This window comes from Sparus aurata, chromosome 20 (genome assembly GCF_900880675.1).
Source record: "Sparus aurata chromosome 20, fSpaAur1.1, whole genome shotgun sequence".
Taxonomy (NCBI): domain Eukaryota; kingdom Metazoa; phylum Chordata; class Actinopteri; order Spariformes; family Sparidae; genus Sparus; species Sparus aurata.
In genome coordinates, this window is record NC_044206.1 from 7,586,677 (window position 1) to 7,602,211 (window position 15,535).

General features: G+C 43.0%; 1 protein-coding gene across 1 annotated transcript; it reads left to right on the forward strand.

Moving 5' to 3' along the window:
- Window positions 1-226: 226 nt before the first annotated feature.
- LOC115570795 (somatostatin receptor type 2) lies at window positions 227-4,651 on the forward strand. The gene has a single exon (XM_030399529.1). The coding sequence runs from the start codon at window positions 735-737 to the stop codon at window positions 1,752-1,754; it is 1,020 nt and encodes a 339-aa protein (XP_030255389.1). The 5' UTR covers window positions 227-734; the 3' UTR covers window positions 1,755-4,651.
- The last annotated feature ends 10,884 nt before the right edge of the window (window positions 4,652-15,535 follow it).

The following is a 15,535-nucleotide window of genomic DNA, read 5'->3' on the forward strand; positions in this document are numbered from 1 at the left end:
GTATTGTAGCAGATGGGGGCCAGGATTTACCTTGGAAACAGCATTACGGCACAGGGACTGGGGGGAGCGCCGAGGAGGGGCATGAGCCAAACTGGAGTTTATCACAATCTCTTGAGACTGGTGGAAATAGGAGGGGGGTGGGGGGGGGGAGGTCACAGGCGGCACTCACACAGCAGCAGCAGCAGCAGACACACTCCTTGCACACTGTGGGGGGAAGAGATATAAAAAGGGCTCCCAGGGAGAAAGAGCGGCCAGGCGAGCGTCCGAGCGGCCGTACTGCTCGTTTCCACCGCTGCGCGTCACCGAGTGTGTTTACCCGAGTGTTTGAGCGTGTGTGTGTGTGTGTGTGTGTGTGTGAAGGTGCACATGGGTATCTGAGATGAGCGCTGTCTACACCACAAAGGAATAAAGTCTGGCAGGTTGTTTTCCTTTTTTTTTTTCTTCCCTCCAAAAGATAAAAGGAAGGAGTGATTGACTGAAAGGAGGGAGTTTGGAAGACTTGCTGAAGCCCGTCTGTTCTCGAACCCCTAAAAACGGTGTTCAATTTTCAGGGGGGGTTTTTTGTAGGTTGAGTTGTTTACTCCTCTACCTCTAGAGTGCTTTTTTACTTCCACCACGGGGAGCCAAGAGGTGTCTTGAGGACTGCTTGCAGAGGCATTCCAACAAAAGCAGCAACAATTTAGTCGTTTTTCTTTTCTCTTCTACTTTGATCTGTCATTTGATGCGCAGACAGGATGGACACCTCACTTTTATCAGAGATAGACTACAATCAGACCTTTGTGGATGAGCACTTGTACTTGGAAGACTCTATCGATGGCTTCGGCATCACCATGGCTGTTCTCTACCTGGTGGTTTGCATCCTGGGACTGGCCGGCAACTCTCTCGTCATCGTTGCCATTCTGAAATTGGACAAGATGTCTTCGTCCACGACGGTGTACATTTTCAACCTGGCCCTGGCTGACGGACTCTTCATGGTCGGTCTTCCCTTCATAGCGTGCCAGAACTTCCAGAACCGCTGGATGTTCGGCGACACGGCGTGCAAAGTGGTCATGGTGCTGGACGGCATCAACCAGTTCACGAGTGTCTTCTGCCTGACGGTGATGAGCATCGACCGGTACATGGCGCTGGCCAACCCGCTCCAGTTTGCCCGCTGGAGGACGCCACGCTGCGCCAAGATCGTGTCGGCTTTCTTGTGGCTGTTCTCGCTCCTCACCATCCTTCCCATGGCGCTTCACTTCTCAGCTGATCGAGGCCTGTGTATACCAGACATTGTTTCAGACACCTGGTGGCTCGGCATCTTATCCTACACCTTCGTCATGGGCTTTGCCTTGCCTTTCACCATCATGACGGCCTCCTACACGGCGCTGCTAGTCACCCTGAGGTCCCAGCGGCTCAGAGCGACAACGCCGAACCAAGAGAGCCACCGGCTGGAGAGACAGGTCACCAAAATGGTGGTTGCAGTGGTGGTGGTGTTCGGGGTTTGCTGGCTGCCATTTTACACCTTCAACTTCTACTCCCTGTTTCAAAGTGGCCTGCTCCTGACCTTCGCCAGAGCTTTTGAGTTTGTGGTCCTGCTGTCGTACTCTTGGAGCTGCGCTAACCCCATCCTCTACGCCTGCCTCTCCGACACCTTCAGGAAACACTTCCGCACGCTCCTCTGCCCAGCTGCCAAGTCGTCTCCCAGCATGCAGTGCAACACTGAACGGTATGACTTAAACGACACAGGCGTGCGGGATGTGACCTTTCTGGCGTAGAGAGAAGATGAAAAACTGTCCCACCATTTTACTCCATTTCCATTACTCCGTGGTGCACTGCATGATACTTATTTACTCTTGGTTTGTAGATATGTGGTCAATTCTGATCTTGTTTTCTTAATTTTGTATTTCTCCAATTAGCTTGGAATGTATTGAGGGGACATTGTTTGCCTCCAAGAACAAAGTTGGACATATTTTTTGTTGATTTTCTTGTCTAAGTTGATCAGATACCCTTTCATTCTGACTGTACATGGTGTGGTTTGGTCTGTTGGCAAACAATCGCTAATGTGTTGATGTCATAGCTTTGTGACCAGCGCTGGTGGAACATCATACTAAATATTACACCAGAACCATCACTTTAACTCACACAAAGTCCACATTCAGAGTGCACTTTTTACTTTCACAATGAGTTAATTCCTTATTTCTGCCTCTTTTTTTTTTTTTCATTTTTCTGTCGCAGTTTGCTAAGCTTAAGCAACAAAAACACACAAAAAAAATGTGGTAAGGTTTAGGAAAAGGTGGTTAAAGCCATTGTTGGGGTTAAAATACATGTGCACCCTTTCACAACATCACCCAACTATTGGAAAGGAAAACTCCTCCAATGTATTATTGTAATGTAATGTAGCATTTTTGCAGTCTTTGCCCTCAGTCGCAGAGTGTTGACATTACAAAAACATGTGATTGGTCGGTTGTATGGATGGTCCTGGATCAACATCGATTGTGATGTTCCCCGGGAACAGCACCAACACGATGATATCAGATCATGGACTTTGGGTAGTGTGTTTGCAAGGCATGTACTGTCATCAGCACTTTCTCAAGCGAAGGGGATCGGGGGTTTAAAGAGATTGGGGTTTCCAAGACACTTGTGTGATCAAACATTTCACAGTTTGAGTACAGAGTGTGCAAATCTTTCTGGCCGCGCAGCTGAAAAGGTTGACCCCTTTTGTCCCTATGGAAACGAAAAAGACTAAAGAGTTTTTTAATAGAAAGAAAATTCTCATCAAACAGCGCCATTCAATTGGGCTTTCCATAACACCCACACTTTCTGACAAATCCCCCTGTCTTGATGGAGTACAGACCCACGAACTCGTTGTATAATATGTCTTCTAATGACCCAGGTGACTGAGGCGACCTGCTCTGCCGCATCTCTTGTAATCCGTCGTTTCAGCAGAACTAATGAAATGAGGCACAAGAGGGATGAAGTGTGGACAGGTGGAGTGTAAACAGAATAACGTGGATCGCACGCCTGTGGCCGAACACCAGCACAAAAACACACACACACACACACAGGCAGCCCCTCCACTGCCACAGCTGGATTACGTCCCGATGCCTCTGTGTGTAGATGTGTCGGATGTGTGTGTTTGTGCCTGGGTGGCCATGCACCTGTACTCGTGCATGCTGGGAACCCTGCGTGCCGCGGGCTTACTGTGGTATTCTGCTTGATCCTGATTCACTTAAGAGGATTTCCAAAAGATACAAGGTGAACAAGTATATTCACTTTATTCACGGAGGTTATTCCTACAGTATGAAGTGAGTGAAAAAAAAAACAACCTACCAGCACTTATTTTGTGTTAAAGCGAGCGTCATAATCTTTTTTCCTAAATTGCTCCAAAATGGATTATGGCACTCCAGCTTTTTTTTTTTTTCTCGTGGCTGTAAATCCCTAAAATGTCACCAACTGAGAGATGTGAAAGCAGTGTGGGTTTAGCTTGATGAAAATGCAATTTGAAGTCGTGATGGAAAAATTGAAAAAAAAAAATGCCTCTGTGTGAAGTCACACAGCGGCACCCAACCCAAACAATTTCAGTGAAAACCTGAAAATCACCTGAATGCAAGCAGGGCTTTTCATGTAAGAGCAGCGACATGCCTCTTAGGGACATTGCTTCGGATTGAACACCCCTTTTCTCTGTGGAATTAACATCCACCCTGGGGTGGACACATAAACACATAAAAAAAAGCAGGTATAAACTCACCCAAGATAGATTTGGCATTCAATGAAATAAGAGATGCATGAACAGAACCAAATGTTTTGCCCAAAGACTCAAAAAAATCTGTACAGAAGGCAGGCAGTTCATACTTATCAGAGCAGATGTTGTCTGTCAATATGTATTCACGAGAAAATGATGACTGTATAAGTGTGTATTTTGTTGAAACACGCGTCCAATGTCAGAATATGCGGAGATGCAACTGCCTCGTTTCAAATCTTGTTGTCAACGTCTCACATTTAACGCATGTTTCGCAAAGCCAGTTATGTAATCAGTTTCATTAAGACTGCTAATCGAGACATGGAACGCATATAGTCACTCTCTCTATATATACTGTATATATGATCATTATCAGATGCCATTATTGACTGTAAATAAATAAAGTTTCTTGCGTCATATTCATATTCCTGTCATCTTATTTCAGTGCGGAGAAATGAACTCCAGCTGTGTCACGCAGTCTGTTTTCTCGTTTTTCCACATCGTGTAAAGGACTCATAAACAGAGTTAATGCTTTAAGACACACGAGCACTCTTACGTGCAATTTCTGACAACATCCCTGAATTCACGGCAGAAGTGGAGTGTAAACATTTATAAAAGTGCCTCACTCACTTTAATTCTGGGGTACTGCTGCATGGTGTGAGGGTTTCGTGTTTTATAGGATTCTTTGGTAACAACCTTTATTAGTGACTGATAAATGTATAGTTTGTTAAACTGAAGTTAATAGTTATTTGACTGTTAACAAAAAATGAAAGGCTTTAGAAAGCATTTATTAAGCAACTGTTTATTGTAACATTGGGCCTGATGTTTTTAAAGGTGCAGTGTGTAGTTTTGGGGGATGAAATAAACAAGACTCTCTTTGCTTTCATGACTGAATGAACTGAATAAACAAACTGACCTTAAAAGACAACACAATTTCATTCTGTTTTACTTTGTTTACATTTGGCGGACCCTGCCACCTCTCTAGCTTCAAACACCTTATTTTCCTCTGAGAACAGCTTTTTTAGTAAGGTATGGAAAAAAATTACATTTCTGACTTTGTATTTAGTGCCTCATTGATATTTTAGATATTACAAGTCTGAGTTTGAATTTCTTCTCCAAAGCTACATGGTGCCCCTTTAATACTTGGTGGTTAATAAATACTGTTTAGTTTAACTACGAACATTTGCAACTGTACAATTGCTAATAAATGGTTTATAAAGAATTTCATTGTTTGTTAACAGTTGAATAACTATTAACTTAAGTTTAATTAACTAGCAACACACCATTTAATGATAATGATTACTATAAAATGTTACCTATGCTTCTATTCCGATACACTGTAGAGGGAGATGTTGTCCTTTATACTTGTCCTTCATTTCTTGGACGACTAAAGTTACTGCTCACTTTTCAGAGAAAGATTTTACGTGAAAAACATAGAACGGTGAAAAGTAGCTCAGTACATTTACTCAAGTAATGTACGTTATTGTGCGGCATTCTGCTACTTTCACCTACACGATATATTTACAAAATGCAATGTGTGTTTCAATTTGTTACACCAGAAGTTTCAAACCTTTCCAGCTTGTGACCCCTACTTGAGACTACCTGTCACTTTTCAGATAAGTTCTTTACAGTTCCATCGGAGGATGTACTACCATCTAAACTTGAAAGATGGTTTCAGTAAAAATAACTTTGTGGGGTTCAAAGAGGTAAAATGATCCAATGTGTCACAAATTACAGAAGAGAAAAAACCCCACAAATGAATACAGATTTGTGTAGCAGAGTTTCGTCTTTCCGAGCCCATGAGTCATCAATAATCCTCCAGATTTACCTCGCAACCTTTTGGAAAACACCGAAAATGATCTGGAAATTGTCATCATTTGGTCCTTTAAAATGAAATAAAAGTAAAGTGAAATGAAAGTAACATCATATTTTTTTCTGTAACTAAGCAACCAACCATGATTCCTGTTTAATCCGGTATGAGCATACCATGTGTGCATGAATGGAGATGTAATATGCATTTTCTGTCTGGACAGAGACCTTTAATGTTTGAAGATCCCCCTTTAAAGAAATTCCCCTGCACTCCTGCACTAGGCTCAAGACACCATGGTGTTCTTCGGTAAGATGAACAAGCAGAGCGTCTTCTTGACCGTCTGCGTCGATATTAAGCTCAGCAGGTTTTCTGTGTACTGCAAAAGACCTGGTGAACTGACAGGCCTGCTAACAAGTGCCTGCCGGCTTATTTTTTTGTAAAATGATGAACCCCTGCCACATCAAGTTTTAAAGACGCTCGAGTGCCAGCGGCAAAGAATAATTTCATGTGGAAAGGAAGAGGAGGGCCATGTTCATCGTCAGCCCAAAAGCACAAAGCACTCACAAACAGATGTTGCTGCACGGCTAAAATAGATATCATATTCAGACAGTTTCGACATGATATCATATGGCCAAATTAATTGATTTGCAGGAATGGATGACATCTGGTGTCATATCAAGCTTAACATGCCTACATAAGTTAATGTTATAAACCCGCTGGCTGGCCCACAGCTCTGTTTTGAACCCAAAGAAGGGCTTTAACATGCACTTCTTTTGTTTGCCACTAGAGGCTAGCTTTTTGTCTGATCTATGTCTTGGTCTTCAGTGACACTTTATAATAACCATCACTAATAAATGGTTAATTTATATTTATATCAATAGTTTATTTGTATTCTTTTAACGAAGCAATTGCAACTGATGTTCATAAACCTGTATGAAGGCTTAATAAATAGTTTATAATGCATTTCAATGTTTTGGATTCGTGAAATAACTGGTAAGTTTACCGATTGTTATTGATAGTTGTGATAAGTGATACTTAACCTTGCAATGGTCTAAAAAACTAGCAAAAAAATAATGATGCTTTTTTCATTCAGCTGTTATTTGTTCCCCCTGACCACAGGGGCTCAAGACGAATATCACAGGGAAACCCCTCGGAAAGAAAAGAAAAGAAATAGACAGAAAGTTGAAAAGTTGTCTGTGTCCACTTTAACTTGAAGCAACTGGCTATAGAATTAAACACATATTTGAAAGTGGTATCAATCTAACTCAACGGCATTAACTAAATCAACAGCCTGACTGATTTCAAACCTGTGACTGAAAACCATTGGTTTCATCTTGGCTCATTTTACGTTATTTCCGCACAATGATGCTGTATGACAAAAAAAAAAGAACAAACAAACAAAAAAAACAATATCAGCTTTTCATTATCATAAAAACAACCAGATGTGGTGACGGTAACAGGAAATACCAGCTAAAAACCACAGGATTTCAAGTAATTCACACAATCTGTGGCGAAGTGATCAATCGACCATTATTTAATCAAATTTACGATTTACAATGAACTGATAAGCCACAGCCCATAAGGTCAGAGTAATCAAATGTGTGTCTCAAGTGCGTCTCAAGTGTGTGCCGTACTGTACGTGTGTGTTGGTCCTAATTAAAGCACTGGCAGACAGTTATTTTCATTGGTCCTCTCTGGTCCGACTGATCCAACCCTCACCCTCTCGATGTAATTAAGACCAGATGCAAACTGCCTGAGAGGTTTCTCAGTAAAGAATATTGATGGGACCCCTGAGACTGAGTGTGTGTGCGCGCATTTGTGTGCGCCAGTGTGTGTATTTGTCCGTGCCGTAATCAGAGGAACAGATCAATAAAGGTCAAATAGGCGATTCACACACTGTCCACTCGCTGTCAAGCATATCGTCGTGTCTTCCTCATGTCTTTTTTTGTAGATTTCCTCCGCCTCTTCCTCCTCCTCCTCCTCCATCGTTCCTGCCATTCCCTCACCTCAATACCCATCAATGAAATCATCTTTTTAAATAATTAACTTTGCCACTTTCCATTAATTCCCGACAGGAACTGACAATGAGCCAATATTTACATGTTTGTGACAAAAATGAACCAGAGCCAGAGCTGCAGCACAGCAGGGGGGGGACGGGCTGCAAACAGAAGCAGGCAGGAATTCTTGTCGCTTTCGCTGTGTTCTTGGAAAGCACAAAAATGTGAAAGCTAAACTGGCTTCATGTCGTCCTGCCGTGAAGCTGTTTTCGCAGATTTATAAAGTACTCTGACATCTGCGCACGGAACAGCCTTCCAGCTCCCAGTAAGCGTTTTACACAGCACGCGTACAGATGTTGCTCTCTTTTACTGCACGCAGCTACACTTGTCTCCAGTTGCACTTTTCAATAAACAGCAGGAGGAGAAACGGAGATTTGATGAATCTGGCAGTTGATCGAAAGTCACGTCTTGTGATGCGCTAATTTGTTTATGACTCGCTGAGGACAATTATCTGGAGATAATAGTATTTATGCAATAGGAGACCGCTGAGTGCGTCGCGGTGGTTATGTGGCTCAGACACAGAGTCAGTGAAGTGAAGAGCAAAACACTTAACACTGGAAGAAACGCCTTTTCATCACCTCCACAGAGACAGGTGGTGTATGTATTCACCTGTGTCCCTTGTTTGGTGGTTGGTTTGTCAGCAGGATTACACAAAAGCTATTAGATTTCCACGAGATTTGGGTGGAGGATGGGTCCCGACACAGATTAGACCCCATTGACTTTTGGTGCAGATCGTAGGAGTCTAGGGTTACATTAGCAACACCTGTGGCTTACCTGGGTTTCCCAACCAACATCAGGACACAATGTTATAACCGTTGTTGCCTGAGAGCCGGCTGTTATCTGTTCTTCACCTCACGGCTCACTGTGGCTGCTCCTCCTCGTTCCAATACTCCCCACTCTTGATAGAGCGTGATACAGAGGAGAAACCTGGGTTTCGGATGAAGTATATTTAATTTCCGATCAAGCTCCAACAATCTGAGTTTTAACGTTTTAACATTTGATTAAAACGTATTGTGGTATTCACTTTTATGGCTTGAAAAAAATGTGTCTTTTACAGTCAAAGTCATCGATGGCAGTGTTAAGCTCCAAAGGCAAAAACGTGTAAAGTTTGTTTTGTGTTCAGGCAACCGGGATGTTAACGAGTCTGCACTTGATTGAACTTCAGTTAGCTTCATACTTAAAAGCCAGAATGTGGAACTCTTGCTGGGCAGTGGACTTTTGGCAACATATGTCTGTCAGATGTGGAGATGTGGCTCAGACACTTACTGAAAATTACAGCTCAGCAAAATCTGTAAAAACTCGTTCGTTATCTGCTGACCCTCATGGTGATGGAAAAAAATCAGGCGAAGTTTCCCAATCCACCAAACACTTCTAGAGCTTCAGGGCGAAGCAGCGTTGCAGATGGAGACGTTTATAACTGTTGAAAAAAAAAAAAAAAAAAGACAAAACATGCTTAGCTGCTTAGCTCAAGGTGTTAGCGCGTTCCCAATTCAAAGCGGGTGAACAAGCTTGGCGGTTCGTCCAGGGTCTGGTTAACGTCTTTTCAAATCAGTTTGGGAGCCCTGAGCTTCTGAGAACTCGCTAGCTGTGGGAGAAGCCTTTTTCACGTTTTAAATGGCCGCTTTTTATACATTTTAGTCCAAAATGTCTCGTCCAAAGCTTCTTCGGTGGTTTCCATCGGCATGGGGCTGAGCAGATGACGGCTTGAACTTTCATTTTTGGCTGAACCGCTCCTTTAGTTTTAAGTTCGTCTCAGTTCATCTCTGCTTTTGCGAGTAGACGCGAGCTGCCAAAAGTTCACTCGAGCTCTGTTTATTGCATTGATATTGCTTTCCTCCTTTTTTTTTTTTTTTTTCCCTTTCAGAGCAACGGCCCCTCGAGATGTCTGTTTACGTCCCCGCTCCTGTGATGTCGCTCTGCCTGCGCGGTCGATATTGGTCGCATGCCCTCCGTATGTTCTCTGCTGTCACCTGTGTGATCCGCGTCTGTTTTTCTTTTTCTGACATCGCGCATGGCCGACCGAAAAACAATTTCCCCTTTTCCTCTTTTTATCTAATCTCGCTCGGATATGTGCAGACAGACGGCTGCCTGCCAGATATGAAGTGCATATCATACTCATGTATGTACAGCAACGGGGCGGAGGTCGCTGTGGCTTCATCGCTGTCAAGTAAACAACCGTGTGTTTAATGCACGATGTAAGATGAGCGTCGAGGAGAACAAAGAGAGTTGCAGATCACATAGAGAGAATGGATCAGAGAAATATTAAAACAGAGGTGGGCCTAGTGTGTCGGCCTTAAAGCTGGAGCGCATGATCTCTTGGTGATGGGGGGGGGGTATATGACTACACGTTCACACTTTCAAAGCCAGCCTCGTGAACCTAAACCTGATTTTCTCAATGCATGCAATTGCATTGCTGATGATGATGATGAAACTGACCGCAGACCAGACGGACATAATGATTTGAGTGCAGGGCTGTAAACAGGTCTGGGGTCTTTATTTCTCCCTATTTGATATGTCCATTCAGATCAAGGCTGCATTAGCACCTCTGAATGTGAAAACAAGTTGAACTGGCAGCCTCTTTCTCGCTTTTCTTCATGATCGTAATATATTATTTTGCCCGCATCCGAGCAGAAAAGGGAATATAATTGGGATAGTTTTAAAAAGGCTTAATGAGTCTGAGCCTGAGTGATCTTTTTAAAAAAGTTATTTTCAGGCCGGGTTGCAAAGTGAGTCTGCTCTCCTTTTCAACTGCCGTGTTTTTAAATTCAAAAAGAGGTCCCAGACAATGCCACTGATGAGGATAGAGATATTCAGAACCAAGACTACATCAACAAGAGTGAGCAAGTCAGCAAGTGAGACCTTTCTGTGTGTCTATTCATCAGCGATGAGAGATTTTTTCTTTCTTTTTTTTCATTATCATAATCTAAAAACATAACTTTCCACTTCATTCTGCATCTTAGACCATCCATCTTAATTAAAGTGCCTCTCAGGAAGGAAACAGCACGAACTATTCCCATTGGAAATTGTCCCGGAGTGCACAAAGGGTACATACGACCAAATGAGGTTTATCAATGGGGCTGTTTTTAGGTACTATGGGGATCCAGCGATGGGCCGACTCTCACAGTGATAAGGTACTGAGTTTTGTTTAGTTTGCCCCTTGAAAGACTCTGTGGGTCTGCAGTCTATGCTAAATAAAGAAGAAGCTGCAGAGACATATCTGTCTGGCTGCACAATGCACAACAATCAGTGCTCTTCGACGACCGCTACACGGGCGTCTTAATAAAAGTGCGTGTGTGAACAACAGGGGCAAGCGCACCTGTGATGAAAACCTCATCAGAGCAGCTAGGTTTCCTAGATTCTGAACCGATCTGAGTAAAATGTATGGGCTCTGTTCAGACATCGGTAATTTAGGGGCGACAGAACAACCGAATATTGAGGACCGTAGACTAGACAGGGTGTGTAACCTGGTGAATGATAGATTTGACCCCTTGGACCGCTGAAAAAACGTGAAATAACTAGGAAAAAGACAGAATAACCAAGATTTTGAAAGATATATGAATAATAAATCAAATGGCGTAACAGCGTCTTTTTAAACATGCTTTTCAAATTTGAGACCCTAGACGTCTTAATCTGGCTACTTCACAAGCTTGTAAGAATGATTCAAAAAATAATTTCATCTCACTCCCTGAGTCACGTTGGTCATTTACAGTTAACTTTTTAATGCTTCCGGTAAACTCCTGTCTCTTTACAGCCCCACCTTATCCTAAATACCCAAGTCTGCCCTGATTGGTCAGCTCACGCACGCCTGAGCCAGCACAGCTCACCGTGTCAGCTCCACTTTCTACCATGAATACAGGCACACATTATTCAAACATGTGGCATAGTGTGATGTCACAAGGTCATGGAAACAAAGGCGGGACTATTGAAGAGGTGTTTCAGGCACTTCAGGAGCAGTGTTCCTCTGTGGGAGAGAGGAGCTCCCGTGAACTTGACTCCTTAAGAGCTTTTAACACGCACAAGAATGTGTATTACACACTGAAGGACAGGAAAGCAAACAGAAAAGGCATAATGGGTTTGCTTTAAAAGGGTCAACAACACGCTGCCTACACATATTATGATATAATGCTGAAAGAATGAGGCTGTTGCTACACGTCCCAGACAAAGGTTGGCATCCTCAATATCTGATCCCTGTCGGCGACATGCAAATAAGACGCAGCGTTATTTGCGTGTTGTAAGGTACGTGTGCGGTTGGGAAATGCCTTAAGGTAGGTGAGCGCATTAGCATGTGTGTTCGGTTCACTGTGGTGTGGTGTTTTGTGAACACAGCCCCAGACCAGAGCGAGTTTTTAACATGCATAGCTCATCCTTTCTTTGCATGGCATGTCTTAATTCATTTCCTTCTTTTCTAGCCTTTTTCCTGCGTGGCACATTGGTGGATCGTCGCGTGTTAAAAGCTCTCCCGCCCATCTTTGAGTGATCTAATGTGACGTCCCGTACGGATGGTGGTGAATACGCTGTATGATGATATTTAAATGTGGGTTCACATTTTTTTTTTTGTGTTCTTCTTGTAGGTTGACCTACCCACTGCTGCTGTGTTGCTCTATATTGCTTGTGTAGCCTAATGGTTTGAAGCTTGAAGCTGAGTGCCGTATTGTTGGGACACTTTTTTTCCGTCCTGGAGCTTGGGGTTCCTTGCCCTTATACACACCCGATTCAAATAATCAGCTCGTCAAAAAGCTTTGCTGAAGCCAGATAGCGACCTAGTCACTTGACTCGATGGTGCTGTGACAGGCAAACATCTAAAACATGCAGGGCAGGGGGCTCATAGGACCAGGTTTGAAAAATACTGGCCTCTACCTAATGCATGTGAGTTAAGAGCACCGGGACAAGTCTGTGGGCTACATTGTTTTTTGGTTGAGCGTCGCAGTGAGGTTTGCTGCGTTGCACCTACTACCCCTTTCCACTTGTCAAAAATCCGAATTAAACCTGCAAAGGGAATGTGTAAACTCTGCATTTACACCTGGGTCATTTGACTCTGCAGTAGATGCAGGTTTTTATCACATCAGCTCAGCTTTGATCTAAATGTAAGACCCGGGTTATCAACATCCACTGGTTATTTATTATTATTACTGGCCACAGTGTTGGAGGTGGAGCCCCATTCATTCCCCTGAAAGCTGCTCAGTGGTGTTTTAAAGCCAAAAAAGCTCGACTTCCCGACTCTGAAAATACCTCGATCCCTGACCGAGCTGGCTAACTTTTGGTTTAGTGCCAGGCTAACGTGATGGCGATACAATCATTTAATCGTGTGGCTCTCATCGGCTTTCCAAATGTAATGTACCGAATGGCCCAAATTATGATAGGGAAAAGAGTAATTCTATGTCTAAGAGTCTATGGATTTTTATCCTGACATGAACATGACGTACGACGTTTCAGGCGTGTTATGCTAACGAGCTGCAGTGTAACTTGCACCAACTTGTTACCGATGAGAGTTCCTTCTTGCGAATGTCAGTCTGAGAAGTATAATGGCACTATGAACCCATCATTGGTACCGCATAACAAGACAGAAGCACCTCACCACCCGAGGAGCTGTGCTAATCAGCTGGCTCCTGCTAACTAGCCAGGCGCTGCTAGTTCCCTCCACCTAATTTGACACAACACAACAACTGACGGTCAAAATGGTCGGCTTAAAAATCTTGACTGGCAAAACTAGAGCCCTTCCAAACCTTCGCAGCTCAGTTTTGTTTAAGTTCCACCGGACTGAACATTTAAAAAACCCCTGAGTTTCGCTTATGTAACGCTATCATTACTTTGGCTTAAAGAGCGAGTGAGAACCCTCTTCATTAATCCAAACACCGGTATGCTACTATCTTAGCTGCCACAGCTAAATAGGAATTCTTCAAATATAAAAAACCCAACTAGGTGTAGCTTACGTCAAGCCGCTTGCCCTTTGAAACGTGGCAACACAAAAACTAGGAGCTCTGAGAGGAATGAGCAGGGAAGAACACTTCGCCCATGCCAACTTCTCCAAGTATGTCTAATTTTCCTCCGAACTGAGTTATCTCATAAGGCGATGGAATAACACAGCGTTGCCTAATTCCTGCCAGATGGCTGTAATTTGAAGCGCAGTTTGAGGGGGAGTCACGACGCCTGATTTTTCACCTGAATGACCAGAGAAATGGCTGACAAGAAGATGCTCTCCTGGCTTGTCAGACATTTCAGTCAGCTCTTTTGTAGCTTGAGCAGCCGTGTGGGCCGATTTCACGCGTCACTTGAAAAGCACAAAGTAAGTTTGTTTTGATTGAACTGGAATAAAATCTTACTAGTTGTGGCTAAGACTGCTGTGATATAAAACGTCCCTTCATGATAAAACAGAATGGGGAGTCCGCGCTCACGTCCAGAGTGAGCTCCACATCATCTGAGCACAAAGTCGGCCTTGTTAAAATGCAAATTGAAATTTTAAGTGTGATTCAGCACACATCAATATAGACTAAAATGCACCAAAAAGACTCTGAGCCTGCCTCCTTTTAGACACGGGGGTATCAATTTTCAACATCAGCTGAGACAAAGATAGAATTTCAACCGTTGCGGAGAGAAACAACAAAAAACAGACAATGAGCTGCAGGTTGCCAATATTCTCATCTTTGCTTTCAGCACGGTATCTACATGTGTATTACACGTTGGCTCAGGTCATTAAATCAACATTTGTTCAGAATCAAAACATGCTGGGGGCTTTTAGAGGGCAAGGAGAAAGTTCTATCAAATATTGATCGAACTGTTAAAAATTGCAGCTGTAACAAAACACTGCCATGTCTGGTTTGATGCTGACCAGAACTCCCACCTGCTCCTTTGTGCCATCTCTGCCATTGTTTGGAGTGAGTACACAGTGCACCTTTTAATAAGCCCCCTGTCATTCTGAATGTTTTGATTCCATATTATTCTTTTGACCGTAAGTTCTACCGTTAATTGTGTATGGTGTTTTAGAATCTTTTTGTATTGAGACATCAACTAATTAAATCACAAACTGAATGTGAAAAAATAAACATTCAACAATGATTCGGCCTACTTTATATTGTGATAGCACAAGAAATAGATTTTTGGGGGGAAAAAGTGTGAAATTTCACTGTGTTGGGGGGAGGGGAGTATACTTTGTATGCCTTCCTGCTTTTGTAGGCCTTTTCCAATCACATGCCTGAGTACTGGTATTAGCGTTACGCGACGTCACCTTCAAAATCATGCATCAGCTATCCAGTGGAAGTTTAAAGGGATTACTGTTTGAAGCTAGAAAGGTGGCAGGGTCCGCCAAATACAAGCAAAACTGTATAAAATTGCGGTGTCCTTTCAATGCAGTCTGCTTATTCAATTGAAAGTTTGTTTATTTAGTTTGCTAAGGCATCAAAAAAAAAAAAATCAATGAATGAAGAGCTATAAAATCTCTTTCCCAAAACTACACAGTGCACCTTTTAATCATTTTAACTTTGTGTAATTGGAGCACCTACCTCCGATAAGGTTTTCTGCACGTCCCTGGTTCTGTCTGAGTCAGCCGATCAATACACTGTCAATGATTTCTCCGTTTTTGAAGTCATAAATCTCTGTTGGACTCCAGGGGTCTGCAGAAGTGTAGTGCTAATTAAACCATGGTTGTTTACGTCAGGTATGGGCTTTCAATTTGTTCTGTTCGTACTTAATTTCCAATATATCTTGTTTTTTTGACCAAAGTTTCATTCCACTTTGTAGTTCAGAAAGTTGTAGATCATATTTGATTGGAGATTTGGAGACTCTCTGTCCGAGCTTTAAACTGCACTCACTGATCCAGCCAGCACATCATGTATTTCCATTCAGCTCCCTGAAGAGATGCCACTTAAGCCCAGTGGACTGGAGAGGTTTATGATCCGAGTAAGAAACTGTATGTATTACTGGCTGCTTTGTTCTCTTCTGAGTGTTATGCTGCTG